Below are 26,049 nucleotides of genomic sequence, written 5' to 3'. Positions count from 1 at the left end.
GCTGGCTTCAATACTTTAATACTGGACTATTTAAACCAGATTTCGCTGTTCAACCTAAAATGATACCCATTCTAAAACTGTACAGCTAGGCCACAGGCTCCTAAAGACTTCAAATACATGGGGAAAGAGATAGAGCTGCAAGAGGGTTTTCTTGGCAAGTTTCTTCAGAGGGGGCTCGTAACTGCCATCCTCTGAGGCTGAGAGAGTGTAACTTGGAAAAGGCCACCCAGTGGGTTTCATGGCCGAGCTGGGAATCAAACCCCGGTCTCCAAAGTCCAACACTCAAACCGCCACGCCATGCTGGCTTCCTGTTGCAAAACAGCTATTCTTGCCTCCTCTGCTCTGATTCGGGACACCATTAAATGCTTCATTTTTTCTCCTTGAACCATTGGTTTAAACAATTTATTCTTAGGTGTGTCTACCTTTTTGAAAATGTGAGTGTTTGTGTGTGTAAATTTGTAGCTACCTGCATGCATACATACATCTGTGTAATTATACATCTATGCAAATTGGGTGCCCAATCCCTGTTCCTCCTCTACCACACTAATTTGCTTCCTCTACCACGCTAATGTGCTCTAATTTGTTAATTATTTATCAGATGAGTGACCTGCCAGGCTTTTCATTTTCTACCATATATTGTTGCTCCAGCCTTCTTAATTGCATTTAAAGTTTATTTATACACGGGGGGAAACTGTACATTATAAATGTTGGATGTACCAGCCATAGCAAATCACAAACTTTACCAGGGGCGATTCTTGCTCTGTCTCAGCATCAGGAAGCTAAAGCATATGTTGGATGTTAGCCTGGGTGTACACCATGTGTCCTATTTATTCAAGGTTTCCTTTGAAGCTGCAACTTACAAGTTTGTTTCTTAGGGGTACATGTCAGACTTCATTTAACATTTGTTGATATTTGGATACTCCTGAATAGCAAAAAGGCAACATTTTGGGGGAGGAATGTGGCTGCTATCTGAGCAGCGATCTGTCAGTTTCATTTATGTAGCTCAAGGAAAATTAGAAAAGAGGCACTATGGAAAAGCCAGTGCTGAGGTCCATAGATAACAGAGAATTATAAAGCAACCCCCCTTCCTTTGGAAAGGAAGAATTAACTTCATTGTTTAGTAAATATTACATAGAAGAGTAGGAAAAATAATTTTTTGTTATAAATAAAAAAATCTCTTTAAAGAGAAGTAAATATTATGGATTTAGAAGGATTTACTGGCTTAAATGGCAAAGGTCATTTAGATGCTATGTGATATGCCTGTCTATCGCAGAACCCATTTTTAAACACTGGTATGTTAGAAGACATACCTTTTCAGAGAGAGAGAGAGGGAGAGAGAGAGATTTTTGTCATGAGTGCATGTGTGCGTGCGTGTGTGTGCGTGTATGTGTGTGTGTGTATAACACCTTTAAAAGTGCATTTTTCTAAGGGTAATTTAACTTGCTGCATGACTAGTACAGTTCAACATGTGTCTGTTCAGAAATAAGTTGAGTTCAGTGGGATTTCTGGAATAAGTCTTCTTGAACTCAGTGGGTTTGATTCTGAGTAAACATATATAGGTTTACACTGTAAACATATCTAATAATCCCTGCCCTTCATGTTTTTGATGAAATAAGAACCAAGAGGAAACTTATATTTGAGGTTTGAGGAATTGAAGAATGTTTTGCATTTACATCTATCTGTTTAGAATTAGCACAAGCTTCTTAAGGAATGTGGAAAGAGTATTAGTGACCTTTTTTGAAAAGAAGCTAGACTTTTCTCATTTCAAACCTTCTGAGTTTTTTTTTTAAAGTATGGGCTGGTTGTGTTGAGAGGGGAGTACCAAAAATCAATGAGAGAAATTGCAGAACATTCATTAAGTTGTCAACAATGGAATAAGTACTCCTTTTTCTCTTAGCCTCCTATGGTTGTCTTTCCAGTGTGTGTGCTAAATTATGAAAAGTTTCAGGTTTATAATTTATTTTTGACAAATTTATGATTTTGAGACTGTCAAGGGATATAATTGAGGTACAGCCTAGTAGAAAATTGGGGCAGTTGTAAAACTTCATACACCTATTTAAAATGTTTTTTTCTCATTTAGGAAGGAAAACAGTGTGACAAGCTGCCATTGTAAAGGTTTCTTACTGGTGAAACCCATCACACACATCACAAAAGAAACACGGCAGTTACTTATATGGTGCAAATCCATGGGTAGGAAGGAAGAACAAAAGTAAGGAAAATGTTACAAGTAGTTAAGGGTAGCCTCAAGACTTTGAATAATTCCTGTAAGCTGTACTCATGAGAGTAAAATTACAGTGAGGGTGGCTGTGGAAAATCCATATATAGCTTGTGCTGGAATATATGGGAGGAAATGAGTGGTTAGAACCAATGTGGTGTAGTGATTTGAGCATTGGACTATGACTCTGGAGAACAGGATTCAAATGCCCACTCTGCCATGAAACCCACTGGGTGATCCTGGGCAAGTCACACTCTCTCAGCCTCAGAGGATGGCAATGGCAAACTCTCTCTGAAGAAACTTGCTAAGGAAGCCTAATGGGTTTGCCTTAGGTTTGCCATAAGACAGAAACGACATGAAGGCACACAGCAACAACAACAAAGTGTGATATGATGGTATTTTTATTTTTAACTGAAGGGTTCTCATTATCCCAATTTAGTGTAAATAGTTTATGCTGGGAAGTCTAAATTTCCAAGTATTCTTTTGAGACAGTGTTCTTATTTTATTTAGTAAATGCAGTTCTGTTGAGGAACTATCTTTTGCTATCTTTTTGGCCTCCTAGAATTTCATCCCTGATATACAAGTAATAATTTAAAATTCTATGATTCTATGAAATATATATAGAACAAATGTTTGAGATGGTGTATACCCCTTGAAAGCACTCTGTGTGTGTTTGTGTAAGTACTTAAGTTACTTCATTTCCTCTGTCATGGGGGCAGCCCCACTCAACAAGGGTACCTACTGGATTTGCTGCTTATTTGTAACAAAAGACTGGCTTTGCATTCCTTAGCACTTTAGTTGCTGGAGGCACCATTCCCAAAAGCATGCAGAAGATAACTGCATCTCCTGCTGTACCTGTAACAATTTAATTGTATAAGTCAGCCCAGTCAAGCATCCCCAGCACATGACTGGGAGACATGAAATTCATTGTCATTATTGTCCCTGTCATTTTGGATCATTATATCCTACTGCAGAATTTTCCTCACTTCAGTGCTTTTTTTTACCTCCAGGAACCAGGGATTATGGCTGAGGTTGGGGTGGGGGCAGGACTGTGAACTACATTTACCTCAGGGGAGCCACAGATTAAATTGGTTTTGCTCCCTGACTTGCTGGATTCATCTATTTGTATACTGTGAGTTTAAGGTTGGAAATTTATGAGTATCTGACTGAAAATTTCCATTGGCCTTCCTTTATTTTGTTTATGCATTTTGGTAATGGTAATCTTGGTCTCTCTTCCTAAAGAAATGAATGTTGGGTCCTCCACCCCACCCCAGTTTTGTAAAGATAAAGGATTATTTCCCAGCAAGGTAGTGTTATTTGTGTTTCATACCACAAACACCTCCGTATTCCCCAGTGTGTCGTGGCTTTTCAGAGGAAAGATTCCACTGGAGCATGTAATTTATATGTGTGTGTTTTATGTGAACTTAATGGTAGGCCATTAGTTAATATGTATCTTGTTCCATAATGTAGTGGTGATGGTGCTATGGCTACTGCTAAAAAGGAAAAGAGGGAGAGGGAGGGTGTTGTTGTCAAAGGTAATTTTTTTCTTTTCTGTTGCATGACATTTGAAAGGCACTGGAATGTTTCCTCTTCAGTAGAAATTGAAAGGCATTTTTGTGGCTTTTGGCTCCTCTATCACTGCAGCACAGTGAAATGATGGGATTTGGTTTGCTTGGTGGGGAAGCATGCTACATTGACATCTTCCAAGCCTTTCTGTCTACTATGGCTCTCACCAAGATGCTACAGTTCTCTTTTCAGCCAGGTGGTGCTCTGAGGAAATCCCATTTTCAGAAAACAACATGGAGGAGATCAGCCAGCCCTTGTTCCATTGGTTATGGAAGCTGCTACTGTAACCGTTTCCTTTGCAGTAGAGAAGGTATATGTACCTCCCTCCAATGTCATACTACAAATCCCAACATATTGCACCACTGACTGTGCTGGCTAGGGCTCATGGGACTTGCATTCCAACAACTGAAGCATGGAATGACCCCCCCCCCCCTTGCCCTAGAAAGTAAGGCTATGCCCAGTGGAAGGAGGTAGAATTTTTTTCAGGTACAGATGGATTGAAGATTCCCCACACTGTGCCACCACCTGGCAAAATAAGTTTCAGGAGTAATTAGATTAGTGGATTACCTGATTACATCCGTGGCTTCCTTTTTTTGACACCAGTTTCTCAGAATCCAAAGGCTAGCTCTGGCTAACCTTGACAAAATTGCTTTCATAGATATAATTGATTTAGCAGAGTGTTGTATAGAGAAACAGAGCACAAATATTAAACCTGATCCTGTCATATGGATTTTCCTTTTTCTGGCATGGAAGTTGGCAATTTAATAAAAGCGGTGTGAAAAAGTGTCCTGAGCACTGTTAGAAACCTGGCCAAAATGACTCCAGGAAGGCCACTGAATGGCCACCCCTGGTGCTCCTTCATCAAAGCATTTTTGAACCAGTCTTATGTCAGTCTGTTATTCCCTCAACAAACGATTATATTTATTAGCAGGAGCTTGTTTTAGTTTCTTTCATCCCATATGCTTTCATTCTTGAAGAGTTGGTGTTATTTGAGTGGCTTTTTGAGACTGTCTTACACCCTCTTCAGGCATCTTATCTGCCAAAAGTACTTGAGAGTTTTTGGGTTAAAATTACCCAGTAAGAATATGTGAATGCAGGTGCGTGTCAGAAACAGTCTTCATATCTGAGTGCAAGGACCTTGTTGAGCTGTAATTCCTCCCGTGTATGTGCATAGGTATTTAAACATGTATGGCCATCAGTTGTACTTAGGTTTGTTGTGGGTATACCAATAAAATATCTGTGTGTTCATGGCAAACTCATTGCTATGTAGAGTGTAAAACTGTCCCTTATTTTCCTGTGATTGGGATGGCTATGACTAGCTCTGTTTAAGTTATTGGATAAATATTTTTACCCCACTAGATACATCTAATCTCTGCTGAATAAATGTAGTTCTTCTTCTGGCACTTTAGATGTGTATGATTTGCTTGGAAGCAGATAATGTACAAATACAATAAATATGCATTCTAATGTGTTTTTTTTTTTTTTTGCTGCTTCTCTGTACAAGTGAATAGGGATTCTTCATTATTTATTTAGAAACTACCACAAGCCTGTAGTGAATAATGAAGACACTCTGCTTCATGAAGAATAATTCTGCATCTTCCATATATCTCTGACATATTATCCTCTGTCTCTTTTTATAATCTTAGTCCATAAGTCTAGTTCTAGTTGGTTTTAGACAAGGTCACGTAAGAGGAAGCAATTTCCTTGATATCCAGAGAAGTGGGCATTAGTTCATAAAACCACTGGCCTTAAAAGAGATATGAAAATTTAAAATTTACATTTAAAAATCATCTGGATAGGCCTGCCATAAGAAACTGGTCTTTAATGCTGGTTTAAATTCGAACAATGCATTGAACTCTCAGAATTTCCTCCACTAGTTTGTTCCACAGCCTGCGAGCGGCTGAAAAAAAAGTCCTCTGGCTGACAGTTGCCAACCTAGTCCTGGCTAACTAGAGAAAATGTCTGACAGAGGATCTCAGTGTACAGAGTGGATTATACAGATGGATGAATTCCTGAAGGTAACCTGGACCCAAACCATATAGGGCTTTAAAGGTAATAATCAACACTTTGTACCTTGCCTGGAAACTAACTGGCAGCCACTGGAGTGGTTTTGTTGTAATGTCATCACTCCTGGATGTCCCAATAACCAATTTGGCTGCCATGTTTTGAAATAATTGAAGTTTCTGAACTTGGTACTTGGTAGCTCAATGTACAGCACATTGCAAAAGTCCAACGTTGAGGTTATCAGTGTGTGCATTTCCATCTTTAGGTCCTCCAGTTCTAGGTAGGGGAGCAGATGAAGCTGATAGTAAGCACTCCTGGCCGTCACATCTATCTGAGCTGTCATCTGAAGCAATGGCTCCAGAAGCACCCCCAAGCTGTGAACACAGTCTTTCAGGGGGAGTGTTAACCTAACCAGGACTGGTTGATAAACCTCCAAACCCAGGTTAGGGCCTTTGACAGTAAGCACCTTTGTTTGGCCTGGATTCAGTTTCAATTTGTTTTTCCTCATCCAGCACATTACCTCCTCCAGGCATACATTCAGAGGAGACATACTATCCTTAGCTGAGGCTGTATTTGAAGGCATACAGAAATACATCTGGGCGTCATCAGCATACTGATGGCACCCCGCCCCATGTCTCCAGATGATCTCTCCCAGAGGTTTCATGTAGATGTTGAATAGCATTGGAAATAGGACGGCACCTTGTGGTATGCCATATAAAAGCTCCTTTTTTGAGGAGCAGCTATCCCCAAGCACCACCATCTGGAACCTGCCTGAGAGATAGCACTGGAACCACTGAAGCACAGTGCCTCCAATTCTCAAATTCCCCAGGCATTCCAGAAGGATACCATGGTCGATGGTATCGAATGCCACTGAGAAATCCAGAAGCACTAGCAGGGATACAGCCCCTTTGTCAGTTTTCAGGAGAAGACATTAATTCTGACCAGAAAATGATCTGTCCATGACAACTTGGAGATATTAATAACTTCTGCCTACAGATCCATATGCTCCAAGCTTAAGACAGCATCAACGGCGTGACATGCTACATGTGTGGGCTCTGAAACCAATTGGGATAGACCCATGCTTGTCATAGATGCCATGAACTATTGAGCTGCATCTGACAGACTAATCTCAAACAGGTTGTTAAAATCACCCAATGACTCCAACACCAATTCTGAGAGCAATTCCATGAACTTGGCCAGGGAGTCTGATATGCAGTGGGATGGAGAGTGCACTAAAAGAATTCCCAGACTATCCTTGATTTTCAAGTTCAGGTATGCACACTCAGGTATGTACACTTAAAATTTAGCACCATGATCTTTAAATACAATTAAAATTTAAGTTATTCAAATCTCATTTCCCTTTAAAGTGGTTACATCTCCCGTCACTGATCAAACTTTTCCTGCTTAGCTCTAAAGAAAGCCTCCTCTTCCAAACTAGTGGCCCTAGTCCGGATCCCCATAGGCAGCAGTCTTTTTATTGGGGGTGTGAAGAACAAGTTGGGGCCATGCTACTAGCACCTGAAGGCAACTTGTGTCCTAGCTGAGTTATTGGGAATTCTTGAAATCAGCATTCAATTGACTAATCAAGCCTCATTGTTCCATTGTACTAAGAGGCTTACACCTTCCACCTTCCCTTGGTTCTACTAATGGTTAGCACAAGGCTAAGTGACCAAGAATTGTGGTAGCATTGCTGCCTGCTAATGACTCAGTTATTTCCCTGATTTCTTGATGGGATGCATTAAGTCTTTCCACAGATATTCACAAGTGAGATGGAACAATAACTCACAAAAAACATAGGAAAGTACTGGGAAAACAACTTCCCATTTGATCTTTATAAATACAGGAAAATTCACATATCTTACCTCCACTGTGGAATCTGCTAGCCGGTAACATAAAAATCCACATACCATTTCAGCACTTAACCAGCAGCAGCACCATTCCTTAAGTTGCGGCAACTATGATCTGGTTTGGGAGCCTCTGAGATTGTTTTTCATACCATGAGTTCTAAGACATTTAAAAAGTAGTTGAAGAGAACATCCCAGAGAAGAAAGTTTGCCAATGGGCTTTTTTTAAAAAAATGACTCTAGTTTTCTATTAAATAAAGCCATGTATTTGACAGGGGATGAAAAAGAGACAGAAAGAACAAGCACAAACTTTTAAATGATGCATATATCACTGAATGGCTAAGGAAGAATTCTGGGTAATTCCAAAAAGCTTTCATAGCTGGAGACTGATCCAGAGAAAAGGGTATTCTGTTATGTGAAGTCTAAGGTTTTCATGAATGGTATCCATAGTTTTTTGTGGGTTTTGTGGGCCACATAGCCCGAAAAACCCACAAAAACTATGGTATTCTGTTAGTTTGTATAAGGGGTAAATTAATAATATTCTAACAAAAAAAAACAAACCTGTATCAAGCCTAACAGAAGTATGGCTGACATGACACCAGGTGTGAATCACTGCACAACCACTTAGAAGTGCAGTGCCAGAGGCCTTACCAGATAATGAATTTCTCCTCATGAGAAAGGGGTGCTGAGGGGCAGATCAGAATTAGAATTTACTCAGTAGTGTTGGCTTTTAATTATGTTGTTACCCCGCTTCTTTTGAATCAGCCTTCAACTTGTCAAGGCATCTTATTGCAATGTCAGTGTAAGTAAATGCACAGTGTTAAAATGAAAGCAAAATGTTGTCAGTGCCAGTTTCTGGAAGCCACAGTGAAATGTCACAATGAAAAAATTTTTGACAGCCCTTCTGTGGCTATGCTACAATACTGGACAAATGTGGTGATGTCAGTGCACATTATTACATGGGATAATTAACACATCTTATGGATGTATAAATGGGCAAGTGCAGATCAACAAGACAACATATACACATGCTTTAATTCTGCCATCAGAAAGATAATCTGGGCTGCCAATAAATACCTATACTAATCTGGTCCAAGGACTGTGAAGTAGTCTTGTTCTCTTTCATCCTTCTGTGCATGTGGCTTATCCCAGGCACAGATACATTCCTGACTGCTACTGCAAATCCTCCTCCAAACCAATACTGACTCGAATGATGGAATGAGAAACTCATATATCTGTATTTAATCCATGTGAAGCCAGATTTATTTGGATTGGCTCTTTCTCTTAATAATAATAATAGGATTTATTTATCTGCCGCCCAATCACTGGGAATCCGGATGGCTTACAACAGAGGGAATAATAGACAGTTCCCTGCCCTCAGGCTTACAATCTTTTACTCTTGTGAAAACTTCTAGTCCACAAGTCATTTTAAAATGCCCCATTTGCAGACTTGTCCCAATAATCAGTAAACCAGATTACATGTACACCAAATTTCAGCTAGAAGTCATGGCACTATCCAAAGATTTCTGATAACTCTGTGAAAAGTCATTGGCAATCAAGTTGTTTCCTCTCTCACACATACACATACATGAACAGGTAAAATTGTGAAGCATTTTGTTTTGATTTGAACTGGTTAGTAGTACATTTGGATTGTTTTAATACATGTGTCTTGTTTCTTCCTTTTTTAAAAAAAAACTGATATGTATTTTTAACTGATGTTGCATATTTGTTGGTCTGTTGTTATTCCCCTCCATGATCCATGAGGAGAGGCAAGTAAGAAATCACCATCATCATCATCATCCCCCTTAGTTCATTTTGTCTTTTGTTTCTGCTTCTATCATTTCTTGTCTGTCCTCTTCCATACATCCTTCTATCTGCAGTTATAGGAGGTCTGGATGTAGCTAAGAATCCTCTAGATTAAAAGAAGAAGAAGAAGAAGAAGAAATTAATGATTGGAAACCAGAACTGCCTACATAGATCTCTTTCCCACATATAACTTTCATTATCTTTCTATAGTTTGTGTTTGCTAAGTTGCTCTTATTCATTCATCCTGAGCAGCTTTTGATTGTCATTCAAATTGCTTTGGGACCAGAGAGGTCTTCTTATGTCATTATTTTTGATGTAAAATTTCCAACTAAGTATCTGTCCTGAGAGGTGGCAGAGCTTAAAAAAAAGTGGCAGCAAGCAATGGGATAAATTTTTTAAGTGGACATGTGTTCAGGGCAAAAACTGTGCCTTTACAGTTCCTCCTACATTGCCTACAGACTGACAGTTGTGAGATTGAAAGCAGCTAACTCAGCTTTTTCCTGTAAAGGAACACTGAGTTATTTTGACAGCTATGGTGTTTTATTTGTATATCATCTTTCAGACGTGGTGACAAATTCAAGACCTTCTGAATGAAATACAGGAACCCCTACTGAAAGTTTAAAAAAGCACACCTCCTCAAGCTATTTCTGTTTCCTCTTTCCTCCCCACTCATGTATGAAAACTCTGCCTTTAGAGTTTGAACAAAAACCATTGGCTTTTCTGATTTTCTTTTCCCCTGTTTTCTCTGGTAAAATTATGGAAATGATTGCTCATTTCAATTGATATGTGTGCTTAATATCTGGTAAAAGTATCAATGTGGTATGTCAACTACTTTTGAGTTGGGGCACTCTGGAGGCTACAAATAGACCTGTTACTGAAGAAGAACTGGGTTTGGACGGTGTCATTGCATCCCTCCTTGACACTCCATGTGACTTGTTCCTTAGGAGAAATTGCATTTCTGCCCACTTCTTTAGTTCTACACAATGAGATTTATACAAAGCCATGCATGTCTACCTAGAGTAAGCCCTATTGAATATGTACTTCCAAGTTTTTTTTGTTGTTGTTTAAAAAAAACATGCAATCAGACTTCAGTGACTGTTAGAGCAGTAATTTTCAAATTTACTCTCTATAGGGGATTCTTTTTGCAATTATTTGTAAAGGAACTGCTGCACATTTTTGAGGATTCTGGAACGTATCTACGATTCAAAGAAAGCACATGTAAACCTTTTGACATGCTGTGGTGTTGTATCTTGTAAAGGAAGTTCAGTAATGGTAGTCTTTTAGGGAAGCTTGTCCTTCCTTTTCAGAGCTTCTGTTTTAGGAATATCAGATCAGCTTCAAAGAGACACAGTCTGCAAATCTTTGTTATGAACAAATGTATGCTAAAGGTTTTGATCCTTCTAATCAAAGAGGGGAGTATTTGGCCCTTAGACACTGGAAGACAAGTCACATCATTTCTTTCTGCTGTTAGCCATGCTGACTGGGAGTTGAAACCTCTGGGAGTTAGGGGTGCAGCAATTGCTGGAGCCCCCCCCCCTCCCTATTTTTAGAGTATATGTGTGTGGAATGATGTATTAGTGCCAGTGTTCATTGCCAAGCAGAAAGAAGGGACACAACAAATGCTACATCACACTGTTGACTCATGTTCAGCTTGGAGTTTACTAAGACTCCTAGGCGGGTTACAGACCGCCGAAAAGTGGCAGCCTGTACCCGCCCCTTTCCCCGGTGTATCGGGGCCTCAGTGGCCAGAGTGGCAGCCGCTGAGGCCCCTTCCCCGCAGCCTGGAAAGGGGTGTCCTTGGGGCTTCAAGCCCCAAGGACACCCCACATGGCGGGGAGGAGGAGGAAGGGGCCACTTGGCCCCTTTCTCGTCCACGTCGCTGGCGCAGCCGTCTGAAGGCTGCGCCCAGCGACGCAAAGCCAAGAAGGAGCTCTGAAACGGAGCTCCTTCTTGCACTGTGTAAAGGGCGCTCTAAGCGCCCTCGCGCGGCGCAAGGACTTCATGTCCGCACCGCCTCGTTTGGAGGTGGCTCGGTCGTGACGTCGTAATGGCGGCGGCCGTGTGGAACAGCTACCACCATTTTGTGCGCGCTCTGCGCATGCTAGGGTTGGGAGCATCCGGAAAGGACGCCCCTTTCTAACCCTAGCACGCACGGAGCACACACTTTGCCCGTTTGTAACGGGCCCTAGATTCTTTTTACATGTCACCCATCTTATATCTATACATTTTATTTTTTCTGCCTAAGTGCAGTACTTTACATTTCTTCCCTTTGAAATTTGTTGGTTCTTTTTTTCCCTTATTAAATACTTTTATTCAACTTTTGATAGCTAAATATATAATAAATTTACAAGAAATGTGTTCTACATAAGCAGAAATACGCTGTTGTTACAACGGGGAAAAGAAAAAAAGAAAAAAGGGGGGAAAGAAGAAAAGAAAAAAAGGTAAAAGAAGGAGAGAAAGAGGAGAAGAGAAAGAAGACAAGATTATAGTAATTCGCCTTTTCCAACTTATCATCTTTCTGTATCTCACAGTATTAAACAAGCAAAGCTATATAAAATTTGTTGATTCTTGCCCAGCTCTCTAAGGTCATTTTGAATTCTGATATTGCTCTCTGGAGTATCAGCTCCTTTTCCTAATTTGATAAGCATGTCCTCCATTTAATTATCCAAGTCATTGATAAGATAGTACTGGGCCCAGGACAGAACCCTGTGGCACGCCACTACTCAGTTCTCTCCAGGATGAAGAAGGCCACTGTTGAGTACACCAAACAGTTGCATTGTTGAGCCCACGTTTTACTAGCTCTTTTGCAAGGCTATGATAGGGGACCTTGTCAAAGGTGTTACTGAAATCAAGATACTACTGATTCCCTTGTAACTCTGTCAAAAAAAAAAAGGAGAGAAGGTGAGTCTGGCATGACTTGTTTTTGAGAAACTCATGTTGAGAGACTAAGAAGATGCTTGAAAGTTCTTCTTTGCAATATACTCCTTGATATGATCAAGCATTATTTCAGTACTGGATCAATGGACTGTAATTGTTGGCTTGAAAACTTGTATGCTGGAGTGGGGGGCTTGACAGTGAATGTGAGTACGTACTTAAAAAAACAAGCTTGCATTATTTATTTATTTATTTATTTATTTATTTATTTATTTCCTGTTTTGAGAGAGCCAGTGTGTTGTAGTGGCATGAGACTTGAACTAGGACAAAGGGAGATCGGAGTTTTAATCCTCACTTGGCCATCGAACCCAGTGGGTGACCTTGGGCAAATCACAGTCTCTCAGCCTTGGAGAAGGGCAAAGGCAAAACCTCTCCAAACATATTCTGTCAAGAAAACCCTGTGAGAGGTTCTCCTTAGGGTCACTGTAAGTCAGATGTGATTTGAAGGCACACAACAAATCTTGCTTTTCTCCCAACATGGGACCCAAGGCAGCTTCCAACAAATTAAAATACTGTAAATTACAGCTAAAATTGTACAGCACACTAAATTCACAGATCAACACTTGAAGAACCACAGTTACCAGTTAGTAGCTTATTCTTCCAGCAGAATATATTGTTGCTGTTGCTGCTTTTTTTAACCAATCGGTCAGTCCAACGGTAAGAAACTGTTATCGTTCTCTCTTCTGTGGTTAACCAACCATGGACGAAAGAAGGGGCTTCTTCCTTTAAAAAGCTAAATCTCATAAGATGTTGGAAAATTGGTTTGGCAATAATGCATTTTGCTAGCCAGCCAGATCTTGAGATGGGCACTACAGTTATGGGAAATTGGGGGGGGGGGGGGATGGAGAAGAGGGAGGGAAGGAAGTAAACCAATCTAAAAAACTTTTATACCATGATGTGCTGCTTCACCACTTCGGTAATGGATATCATTCAAAGGAGACAGTAGACCCTAGGAGTTAACTATTTTACTTCTTTGCAGAATGAATATGTTTGGAGTGAGATGTCCCTGAGGATCATCCAGATTATTATTATTGTTATTATTATTATGCTTTATTTATATAGCGCTGTAGATTTGCACAGAGTGTACATACAAACAATAAAATAGAAACGAGTAAACCTGCCCATGGCTTACATAGTAGCATAATACATATAAATAATACATAAGGATACAAGAAAGGGTTCAATAAAACAGGCAACAAATTAAAAACGTCAAATAGTCACACAATGCCTGGGAATGCTTCTCTGAACAGGATGGTCTTGAACACAGTTTTGAAACTGATTAAAGAAGTGGTGACTTATGCTCGTGGGAGAAGGAGGTTCCAGGAGTGAGGGGCAGCAAGTGAAAGGGGACGAATCTGGGATGGGGCAGAGAAAATCCTGGGCTGAGACAGCAGACCTTGACTACCGGAACGGAGGGCCCAAGTGGGAATGTGAGGAGAAAGAAGGTCTGATAAATAAGGAGGGGCCAGCCCATGCAGGGCTTTGAAAGTCAACAACAGGAGCTTATACTGAATACAGAAAGGGAGGGGGAGCCAGTGAAGGGATGACAACAAAGGAGAGATATGGTCGGAGCGGTGGGCAGATCTGATAATGCATGCAGCTGAATGCTGGATAGAAATTAAAGGACGGAGGTGAGAAAGAGGAAGCCCATATTGGACATATTGAGCGTCAAGCCGCATCCACTGAGAGACAGCTGTAAGACAAGATAAAACTTGCTGTTCAAGACTCCAAGAAAAGTCAGGGGTGGAAAGATACAGCTGAGTGTTATTGGCATACAAATGATAGGAAAAGCCAAAAGAACTAATGAGTTTTCCTAGGGACAGTGTGTAGAGAGGAAACAGAAGGGGACCTAGAACAGAGCCCTGGGGAACCCCAACAGATAGGGGATGACGTCTGACCACCCGTGACCACTGCAAAAGATCTGTCTGACAAATAAGATCTAAACCAGTCAAGAACAGAGTCTGAGAACCCGAGGTCAGAAAGTATATCAGCTGGAAGACAGTGGTCAATGGTGTCGAAGGCTGCAGACAAATCAAGAAGAATGAGAACAGAGTAAAGGCCATTAGCCTTGGCCCGTAAAAGATCATCCGAGATCTTAGTGAGAGCCATCTCTGTAGAATGCTGTGGGCTGAAACTGGACTGAAAGGGATCGAGACTGGAGTTGGCTTCAAGAAACCCAAGACAGTGAGAATAAACGACCCATTTAAAAACCTTCAAAAGAAAAGGAAGAAGAGAAATCGGACGATAGCTAGACAAAGAAGAGGGGTCAAGAGAAGGTTTTTTCAAAACAGGAGAAACTAAAGCAAGTTTAAAGACCGAAGGGAAGGAACCCATAGAGATAGAGAGATTAAAGATATAGAGAAGCGAGGGCAGGAGAGAGGGAGCTATAGAAATTAGAAGACGAGTAGGAATTGGATCAAGAAAACAAGTTGCAGATTTGGAAGAGTTCAGCAGCATAGAGAGTTCATCCAGAGAAACAGGAGGAAACAAAATAAAATTTTTAGGCGAGATTGATTAAAGAAAACCAGAAAAGTACCAGTTTTTGTTCCAGTTCTTTCCAATTTTATTTTAGAGATCCGTACATGTTTTGTTTGTCCCAAAATATTTTCTGCCAGCTCCCAGTATGATCAGAGACCTCTGAAAACCAAAACTAGGGTTAATCAGGGTTTGAAGAACATACTCAGTTATCTAGTAACTAGTGCCTTGTTCTATCTCACAGTTTATCTCCATTTAGTTCAGTTTGACTAGCAATGATTGTAGCAACTTTAAGAACCAATTCACACAATCTACATTTCCTCCCTCTCTCCTTTCACAGTGATATTTGGAATTTGTGAAACTTCCAATAAATATTACCAGGCCAACATGACACTTATTTTCTGGGTGGTGGCGAATACAGGATAGCTTGAAATTATTGTTGTGATGGCTTATATTTTTATATAAATCTCACTAAGATTGGCTGAGCAAAGAAAAGTCTTATGATGGTAGAGAAGTAATGAGAACTGTGTTTTGTAAAGACCATGATTTGAATGCCACAACAATCTTGGCAGTGGGAAAAAAGATATCCAAAGCAGAATGATCTGAACATAAAGTCATATTTGTTTCATGCAAAACACAATTTAAAGACAATCCCTTTTATTATTGGCTTCCCAGTTGCACCCTCAATTTTTAAAGAAACTTCTTTATTGTGAATTTTATTAGCATAGTAAAGCAGTTAGTTGCTCTTTTACTGAAAACTAGCTATAGCAGGAAACTGTGATGATCTTTATTCCATGAATCCATACATGACTTACTATTCTAAAAGCAAGGTTGTTATCACCCTTAAATGAGATACAGCTCCTTGTTAAATAACATTTCACCACTGAAAATGTAACAGTGGCATTCCATCACTGTCATTTACCATTACCTGAGTGTCTTCCACTGATCCTGGAAATCCCTGTATGTGTTGAGGAAAACTTGTACACACTGGGATCTGTGAGAGAGTGTGTAAACAAAGAATTTGGCTTTGAAGTAACTCAAGAGAAGATTTACAGGACATATCAAAACAGTGAATTTTAGCTAGATTTTTTGAAATCATGTACACCACACTTTTTATTACAAAGCCACCTCTTGATAGGTTTTCTTTTCCTTCTTTGTAACTATAATTTCTTCTAGTAATTTAATTCAGAGTTTACCAATGTATGCTCCCTCTCTCTTTTTATTTAGTGTTGGGAAGGCTCTTGTTTCATTTATTTATTATAGCATTTGACTTGATCTGACTCATTTCTTTTTAGTCAGCAGGCAGCAAAGTGACTGGAACAATTTAAATATAGAGGAAGAGATTATAATACCTCAAAACCTTCTGGCTTTTCACAAAAGCTGTTGTTCCTCTTTCTTTGATTTCCTGATGGCTTGGCATATCCCCCCCCCCCCAACCTATTTAGCTTGCTTAAGCTTCATTCTGCACCTCCTCCCTGTTAGAGCAAGAAGTTTTGAAGGTGGAGGTGTAACAGTTCTGGGAGCCATTGATCCTTCTTTTAACGTTATTTGCCCTTTTGGTTTTGAAAGGGATTGCTTACCTAGTGGCTGGGTGTTGCTCAAGAACAATCAGAAGGCGCCGAACTTTACATAAATCATTTATACTGAACACTTTGAATGCTGGCTACATAAATCAACAACAGTATCCATTACGATTCATCCCTCCCCTTCCCTTTTATCTGTACTATCTTGATACAACTGATCCCAACACATGGGCAACCTGAACTCTGCCTACTGAAGACTGGCCCTTGTAATTAATTATTCTGGGCACACAGAGCTTGGCCCTTGCTACGCAGAATAATTGCTCCTAGCCAATATCCAAGGTTTAAACTTCAGTGGCAATAATAAATAGAAAGTCTCAGGTGATGCCACTATTTTAAAGTAATTAATCATCTCTCCTCTTCCTCCCCTCTTCCCCCTCCCCCCCCCCCCCCGTGCTCTCTTCCGTGTTGATTTTTTCTCTCTCTAGCTAGGGAGATTCAGTAATACATCTTTAATGATATATATGTTAAGAGTGATCTATTAACTAAACCTTCTGAGGGGCGGGTTGTGTGTTTTTTGGTTTTTTTAAGAACTGTAAATGCTTTTGTGAACTTAAAGTGTGCATAAAATGAATGTCTATTTTATAGGCAGTAGAGGCTTAGCAGTGGAATCTCTGAAAGACCATTGCCTTTTTTTTAATGTCATGCTGTGCATGTGCTAATAGAGATTGTTAATTAACACCAGTGGGGCCGTCAAAAAATAAATTCTTCGAAGATGCTGTGCTACTGCCAATGGGGGGATTTGAGAAATCTCACTCCATCTTCTCCAAAATGGAGCATGGCATCTTGTTTTCATGTGATCTTCTTCACATGAATGAACATAAAATATCAATAATTCAATTACAGCACATAAGCACATTGGTCCGACAGTAATCTCGGCCACTTTCAAATGTTTGTGCTTTTGCATTGTTACGCCATTTTAAAAAAGCAGGAGGTGAATGTTTTTGCCCTACCGAGAGATGTTGTTTCCCTGAATAATTCTTGTTAGACCTGATCAGCCATCACATCTATTCAGTGTGACAGGGACAGATGTGACAGATTGGTTCTGACACACTTCCATACCACAAGTCAGTGGCTTGAGGTGACTCATGTCCTTCCTTTGATTCTGCCCCCTGCTGCAGGACAGCACAACGATGCACGAATGAACCTTGCCATTGCCCTCACTGCTGCCAGGTATGGTGCTGCCATAGCCAATTATACTGAAGTGATGCACTTGCTGAAGAAGACGGATTCAAACAGTGGGAAGAGCCGTGTCTATGGAGCAAGGTGCAGAGATGTTCTAACAGGTATGTAGGTTTTGCTCTCTGTGGTATTTAGAAAACCCTAACACATAACCTGTATTGGCTCTCTGCCTCTCTCTCCCTCTCCCTCCAAAAAATGGGACCACAACCAGTTCTCTGTATGTGTGTGTGAGAAATCACACATACATACAGAAAGCTGGTTGTAGTTCTATTTTTTGGAGGCTATGTTTCTTACATGTCCCATTCTGTGGTTTTGTGGATCAAGGAATTCTACCACCATCTCCTTACGTTCCCTGCATGCCTGTGCTTTGAGCATGCTGTTGCTGAACTGCAATATAGCACAGCTGTCTATGAATGCATTCTGCTCTTCTGTTTAAAGAAAGAGAACCCCCCTCCCTTAAAGGTAGAAGGGTAGGACTGAGGGAGAGTGCATTGGGAGGCTGGAGTTTGTAAATATCACTTAACTGACAAAGGAGGCATATTTCCAAAGTGCAGTGGCATGTCATTAATGCCAATCATCTTTAACTTCTGTCAGGTTTTCATTCAAATCCTAGTGCTTTGGCAGGCTAAACCACGCTTTACATCCAAGCCCTTCTGTCAAGCAAAGCTGACATTGTAAAATACCGTGTGGTGTGCCTTCAGTAATAGAACCATTTAACAAATTTCAGGGTTTAAGAATGTCATTAAATAGAGAACTCAATAAATAAAGCAAAATTGGTATATGTGTGTGAGAACTACTGCCACTGCTGGGTTTTGTTTTTTGTTTTGCCTTGTTTCTGTATATTTTATATTTTAAAAAAAAAAGGGGGGGGGGTGTGCTGCATTCACTTTCTCTCTCGAAGAAACATTTTACTGATCTTAATAATCCAATTTACTATAACATGGTGTGTCTGTGCGTGTGCGCGTGCGTGTGTGTATGCACTTCACAATAGGTTAACTTCATAGATAAATTAATAATCCACAGAGTCGGTGAACAGGGAAACAAATGGACTATGTGATTGATGCTGTTTTCTTTCACAGGGCAGGAATTTGATGTCAAAGCCAAATGTGTTATCAATGCTACAGGACCTTTCACAGACTCAGTGCGGAAAATGGATGATCAGGAAGTACCAAACATCTGTCAGCCAAGTGCAGGTGTTCATATTGTCATGCCTGGCTATTACAGGTAAAGATATTCAAAACTTGGATCATTTATAACAATCTTACGATGGATACTTAATCCTTCCCCTCTAGAAGAAAAAAGCTTGCAAGACAGAGAATGATGCCGCCGCTGCTACTACAGGGGAAGCACAGAGCACAGTCTTCTACATACTGTATCTCCTTTGAATGTTCACAAAGGATTGCTTGGTTACAAGTGGACTGTTTTTATACCAAGGAAAAGGCATGAATGTTTAAAATAGAAGGAAAATGTGTTCTGGTGGTTCCTCCCCTGCCTCACTTGAATATTGGAGCTTTCCATTTTTGTGGCTTTTATTAAAAAAGTACAGGTTGACCAGTATTTGTTTGGTCAATAGGAGTTTCACTAACAGATGAGAATGTTTTGTACTGAGACAGAGAGGCCAGATACCATGATATGAGTTAAAGGGACAGCCACAACTTTAATACAAATACAGCAACTACCAATCAGTTACATTATTAATATATAATTTCCCGCTAGTAGACAATGTGTAGGCAAAATAAGGTAGGGGAGACACGAGGCCTGATGACTTCCAGACCAGCAAATTCTTAAGCAGAGTATCAAACCATAAGTGTCTCATAGGAATCTGGCAAAGCTTACTGTATGAAACAAGTCAAAACATTCTGCTAGACGTGAGGCAATCTGCATCTTCCCCAGTGCTTTCCTTCTCCCAGTTTAACTCCTGCCCAATGTGCACCTTTTCCTTCCATACTTACTACAGTCACTTGAATGTATTGCTGAAGCTGATGAGTTAACAAGTCCAAATAGAGATCACAGGCTTCTGGGGAGAAGTGTATGCTATCACCTTTGTAAAGGTACCCCAAGTCAGCATATATGCCTGGGTGGGAGATAGATACACTGCCTATCCAGATGAGTTTATGCATGCTGTCCTAGCATGCCTCTAGGCTATGTTAATTGCAGAGTTATGTCTTGTGCCCAGACACACCTCTCTTGGTCACATCTTAGTCCATAGGATGTGAACCTCTGGAGATAGGCATTGAGTATTGGGGAGGTCTGCCATTACCCTGCCAATAAGGTGAAGCGTAGGTGTCTTAACTAGTTTGTTCTTGCCCAGATGGAGGATAATGACATTAGGTGGCTCTGTTGCAGCCAGGTCTATGAGCCAAGGGAGCATAGTCCCCTACCAACTAATACTGGCCAGGTGTGACATGCCAAAATCCTGCCCCCCTCCCCTATCTGAGCAAATCATGTGTTGCACTAAAAAAACAAGGCTATTTCTCAGTATCCATACTGTTATTGGAGGACCTGTCCAAGGAACATACAGAATTAAAATGGGTGGGGCCTGGTGTGAAGCCAGTTCCTTTGTCCACTGTAGATTTAGAATATTCTCTGCCTACTCTCTCTTCCTGCGCAGCCTAGCTGTCATTTATAAGACAGGTTCTATGAAGGATCTGTGAGCTTTTTAAGAAGCAGTGTAGCATAATAGCCGAGAGTAGTCGCAGGATAATCTTAAGCAACTCACTGTTCTCTTCACTTTAGCTCTCTATTTGTATTACTGGCCTAGCTTATGTGCCTGTCATAAAGATTACTGAAGTGCTTTAAATACTCAAAGGTGCTGTGTAAATGCTGAGTGTTAATAATAATAGACTGTAGATGCCCCTTCTTCTCATATATATATATATATATATAGAGAGAGAGAGAGAGAGAGAGCGCATTCATGGATGGACTGTTTTCTACTGCATGATAGAACTGTGCAAGAACTGTGAAATGAAATCTGAAAGATGATCTTCCACTTGCACAAAAAATTGTGTAAACTCTTGCACATGCTGTTGTGTAATGTGTGAGCAGTATTATAGAAGCTTTCTGTCTATTGCATTTGTGTGAACGTAACAATAACCCCTGCAGAAATAACATTACCAATAGTTCTTTTTCTTCCATTTCTCAGTCTTGGGTTTCATGCTAGTGTAATGTCTTTTGTTGCAAGTAGATTTCTTTAACTGAGCATTGCAAGAATAACTCCCTGATAGTTACATGTAGCACAAGTAAATTAATTAGAATACTCAGTGGATATGTAGCCAATGGCCAAATAGGGTCTCCTAGTCCCAATTTAAGTGTTGGAAACCCAGTCATCTTTCTTCTCTGCTGATCAGCCTATCCACCCTGAAAAAAGTACAGCTATATGTCTGGCTGCGTCTAGTTCACCACTACGGTGGATTGCTCCTTCTCTTGTGCTGAGCAGGTTTGGATTTTCCACCTTTAGCTGTTATCACTTGTGGCTTTCCTTTTAGTGGAATCTTAAGCAATATAACTCAAGGGTAAGGATATCTTTATTATACTTTGCATTTATGCATGCTTAAAAGTGAACAGCTGGGGTGATTAGCCACAGTGACTAGTGTGGTTGCTAGGGCTACTGACTGCATCATCCACCTCCAGTAATGAACAAAAAGAGTCTACTCTTCCATGCAAAAAGGGTCCATAGTAGTAGCTGAAATGCAAATATTTTGACCTTTAATATTTTACCAGGTAAAAGCTTGGGGAATAGTTAATGTTGCTTATAGTGTGCTGCAGCAGCTTCAGTCTTATATGGAACCCAGGTGTGTGTGTGTGTGTGTGTGTGTGTGTGTGTGTGTGTGTGTGGTGAGGTGGGTCTCATCTGGTTATTTATTGTGCAATAAAGTCAGTGTCAGCTTCCATCTTTGCCCTATTCTTCAGCATCTTTCAGTACTCAGATTACCTCCTTTCAAAAGCAATTGCTCTCTCCATATATCACTCACACTACTGCTGAATGAAGACTACCTTGATTTCATCCTAAAGACAGATAAGCCAAATAATTTGTCTCTGTCATAAATATATGCACGTCACTGAAATTTCAAATGTATATATTAATTTAGCAACAAGTTTTTGCCCCCAGTGCCAATTGAATCTTGTTTAGCAGAAAATGTGTATCATTTCATTATAACTACTTGTCTCTTTGGGAAAGTACTTTGACATCATCCTGGAAAAATGGTAAATAGTTTAAGGGGTTTTTATGTGTAAATGTAGATAATATTTAATTAATTTAATGTTAATACACTGCAAGCATTTCCCGGTGGGTTCTTACATTTTTATATTCTTCATTAATAGTCCCTGTGTTCCCTCTACTCTCATTAATTCTGTTCTACCAATTCATGTCCTCACTTAAGTAGCTACTGCATGACTTTCTCACACCCAGAATAATATTAGTGTGACTGTAATCCCTTATAAATTTCAATCCTTAATCCAATTGATGTTATTTTCAGTCTGCTGGCCATAGCACTGATTGCGGTTCTGCTTCTTGGATGATGTAAAAACAGACACCTGATCCAGAGAACCTATGCTGACAACATCTGTCCCAAGGAATAGGATGACCCAGTGCTTTTTAGTTACCTGATTGGAAATGTATGCTAAAAATCAGTTACATACATGGAAGAGGGTTATTGCCACTCTAAATTAGATTCTGTCAACATCCATCTGTTGGTGCACATATTCTGCAAAGAAATCTTTTTCGAGTATCATATGTGTGTGGGGTTTCCCCCCCCCCCCAGCCTGATCCTATGTGCTTATAGTTTCTTCTTGACCTGTCCCAAGGCATCCTGTATCTATTTTTTTTAAAAAATCAGATATTATGAGTACAGTCGCCCCTCCATTTTCATAGGGGATCCGTTATGGACCCCCTTCCCCTATGAAAATGAAAACTCGCAGATATTCAAGCCCCATTGGCTTGAATGGCAGTGCAGCCCCCATTTTGTCCTCTTCCATTTGCCATCCGCGAATGGGTGATGGATACGGATTTCAAGTCCGTGAAAATGGAGGGGCGACTGTATATATAAAATATTACCGCATAGTCCTAGAAGTATCCTCTCTTACAATGGATTAGGATGTTTGCTTTCCATTTCTTGCAGGTTTGTTGAGAAATAGCAAGCTACATTTTGATTAGTTGACTTTTTGTAATTTTTGAGAGCCAACATGGAAGTAGTGGTTTGAGTGTTGGACTACGATTCTGAAAGCCAGGGTTCAATTCCCAGCTTGGTCATAAAACCCACTGGGTAACCTTGGCCATAGGGGAAGTCAAAGGCAAACATCCTATCCACAAATCTTGGCAAGAAAACCACATGATAGGTTCTCCTTAGGATCACCATAAATACACACTTGTTGTGTGACTTGAAGGCACACAACAACAAAACATACATTTTATTTCCAATCAGAAGCTCTTTGCACCATATGAAAAGCTGCAATTGAAACACAGTGAGAGGTCCTTTCCTTAAAGCTGAGCAGATGTTTTCAAATCTGGATGAGTGTACCTAAGCCTTCCCTCATCACCTGATTTGCTTTTTTTTAAAGGTCTTTTGACTGCAACTTATGGACTGTATGGTGGACTCTTTATACAACTAAGCTGTTGAGCCCCACTTTTCTGGAACCCATGAGAATTTTATAAAAAGGGAATTTTATAAGTGGTCTGCAGAATAAGGCAGGGTGGAGGGGAAATTGCCACCAAGAGAGAAATTACATTCTCTGAGAACTGTAAAGAGAATGGCAGCTCATGTCCATATTTTTTCACAGGACTCTATGGCCTGTTACAGACTGCCAAAATAAAGCTGCTTCAGGTCTCTTTGGAGGTATGCTGTTTAAATGATGCATGCATCCTAAGAATCCGGAAGCTGCACCAAAGCTGCCCTCCAGTGCTTAGGAATGGAGTGTGGCTTTGGCACGACCTCCGGACTCTTAGGACCCATGCATCATTTAAACAGCATACCTCCAAAGAGACCCAAAGCAACTTTATTTTGGCAGTCTGGAACAGGCTTATGTAAACTTTTGATTGAAAGTTGTAACCATTCCTGCATTAAAGAAAAGGGCTTAGAATTAGGCAGAATATTTTAAAATGTTATTTCTTCATACAAGCAATGATTTACTTCTTTAGTAGACTGGAATGTAAGAAGAAGAAAAATGATATCTGTGGCTACTGTCACACTGCAGAATTCATGCAGCTGACACAGATTTAACTGTCATGGCTCCATCCTATGGATTCCTAGGATTTGTAGTTTGTTCTGGCACCAGAGCTCTCCAACAGCAGGCTAAATATTTATTTATTTATTTATTTATTTATTTATTTATATTTATTTATTTATTTATTTATTTGTATCCCGCTCTTTTCTCAGGACTGGGACTCAGAGTGGCTTCACAGCATTAAAAACAGTACAATAAAAACATAAAATAAAAATAAAAATAAAAATAAATAATAATGAGTACATTATAAAGGAATTAAATTATTACAATATTAAAACAGGTAGTTATTAAAAGAATAAAACATATTTTAAAAAGATAAAACTATAAATAAGAGGGGGGGGGGGAAAGTGTAACAAATTTTTAAAATGGTCCAACATCCCAGCCTGTCCTTATAGCAATTCCTTAAACAGGTGTGAACAGGTAGGTCTTCACCTGCCAGCGGAAGGCCATCAAGGAGGGAGCCATTCTGATCTCCTTGGCAGGGAGTGCCAGAGTCTAGGGGCAGCCACCGAGAAGGCCCTCTCTCGTGTCCTCACCAACCATGTTTGTGATGGTGTCTCATAAAAGTACAAATTCCAGAATTCCATAACACTGAGCCATGTGGCGTCAAACCTCATTAATTCTGTAGTGTAGAGACTGCCTGTATTGTACTGTGTTTGTTTAGCAGGCCATTGGTACTGCTTTGACTGAGTTGAAATGATAGCTCATAATGACTGATTTCTCATGTAGCTGCAAACTGATTGTCAAACCTCACATCTTGAGAGTTTTTGGATACTGGGAGAGGGCCCTAAGATATAGGGAAGCTAAGCAACGGGGGAAAGCTTGGCAGCATAAGAGTCTTTTTATCTGCTGCTGAAAGTAGAGCAGGGATGGGTCCAACTGGGCCTCTGTAGGGAGGGAGTTCCATAGCCTGGGAACAGCCACTGAGAAGACCCTCTCTCTTTATCCCATCAAACAAACCTTAGAAGGTGGTGGGTCATAAGAGAATGGTTTCTCCTGATGATCTCAGTGTTCTAGTGGGCTCATAAAAGAAGAAAAGGTCCTTCAAATAACCTGGACACAAGCCATATCTAGAACATTATCCACATTTTATTTTGGTATTTCTATTTGGCACCCTGATTCTTGAAAGAAGATGGAAAAGTTGTGGTAGAAATGGGGAAGACAGTGGGATATGAAAGCCTGTCATTCTTCCCATTTTCACTCCTTTAGTGACATTAAAACATAATGCAAATTATTTCCCAGCAATCTCTGCAAAGTATATGCTCAGCCCCTCTGTAGTTTTGCTTGTTTTAAGCCAATTTAGAGAGCTTATTTGAAAACTTTTTTGAATAGTTTAAGTCTGTATATTAAATTCCTGAGTTTTTCTTCCTCTCTCTAAATCAATAGCGATTTCATTTCAAAAAGTAATTACTTATCTGCCATGGTTTACCTTGCACAAGTCCATGTTGACACCCATTTTTTAAGCTGTACTTCTCCAAATGTATCCTTAAGCTGTATATAAATATCATCTCAAAGACTTCTTAGTGTAGAACTTAGACTTCAAGTGTATGTAATTGTCATCTTCTATGTGGTGTGCTACTCACATGGTATTTTCTTCTTCTTCTGAAAGATAATATATGTGCAGGGAAACAAATATGTGAAGTTGAATAAGTTTCTATTGGGATGTGAATATGTAAATCTTATGTTGTTATTATTTTTGATCATTGTTATTAGGCTTAGAGAAACTAGTTCTCTACAACATTTTCCTTGGTCAGACTACAGGTTGAGTTACCTACTATAACCTGACATAATAAAACAAGTCTTGGTGTAGTTCTAAATGGGATTGGGATGGAGTGAAGTCATACATCTACCATCTCATCTTAATCCCCACAAAAGGATAAAGATGTGATAGGCCGTTCTGCTGGATTTTTCCGTTTAGCTGATTCATCCACTCATTCACCACTGTCAAGGAGCATGGGAGGAAAATTAAGTATACCATGTTTACACAGGCAAAGCTGAATGGGCTGATAGAGACTCCTCCTTGCAGGAATGTAGTGGCTTTGGCTTGAGCAGACCTAAAACCAGCTCCACCCCACCTCTGGGACAACCTGTTTTGGGAACTTAACACTTACTATTGCCAGCTGGAACACCATCAATAATATCCTTATGCCAGGAGAGCTTGCCACAGGTGGAAATCTGCTGCTGGGGCAGATGAAGCTACAGTGGCAGGAGGGTGCCTTGATCC

At 40.1% G+C, this 26,049-nt stretch overlaps 1 protein-coding gene across 3 annotated transcripts in view; it reads left to right on the top strand.

The window, feature by feature from the left end:
- Nucleotides 1–26,049, top strand: part of GPD2 (glycerol-3-phosphate dehydrogenase 2) — a 136,142-nt gene that overhangs the window by 73,445 nt on the left and 36,648 nt on the right. For all 3 annotated transcript variants that reach the window (XM_089519991.1, XM_089519992.1, XM_089519993.1), the window contains 2 exons: nt 17,546–17,710; nt 18,686–18,830. In XM_089519991.1, coding sequence (XP_089376117.1) covers nt 17,546–17,710; nt 18,686–18,830 — 310 coding nt within the window. The remainder of the gene's footprint in view (nt 1–17,545; nt 17,711–18,685; nt 18,831–26,049) is intronic.

This window comes from Sceloporus occidentalis, unplaced genomic scaffold (genome assembly GCF_023333645.1).
Source record: "Sceloporus occidentalis isolate IW3139 unplaced genomic scaffold, rSceOcc1.0.p SCAF_4, whole genome shotgun sequence".
NCBI lineage: Eukaryota > Metazoa > Chordata > Lepidosauria > Squamata > Phrynosomatidae > Sceloporus > Sceloporus occidentalis.
Note: the sequence above shows the minus strand (reverse complement) of the source record. Positions and strands in the feature narration are given on the sequence as shown.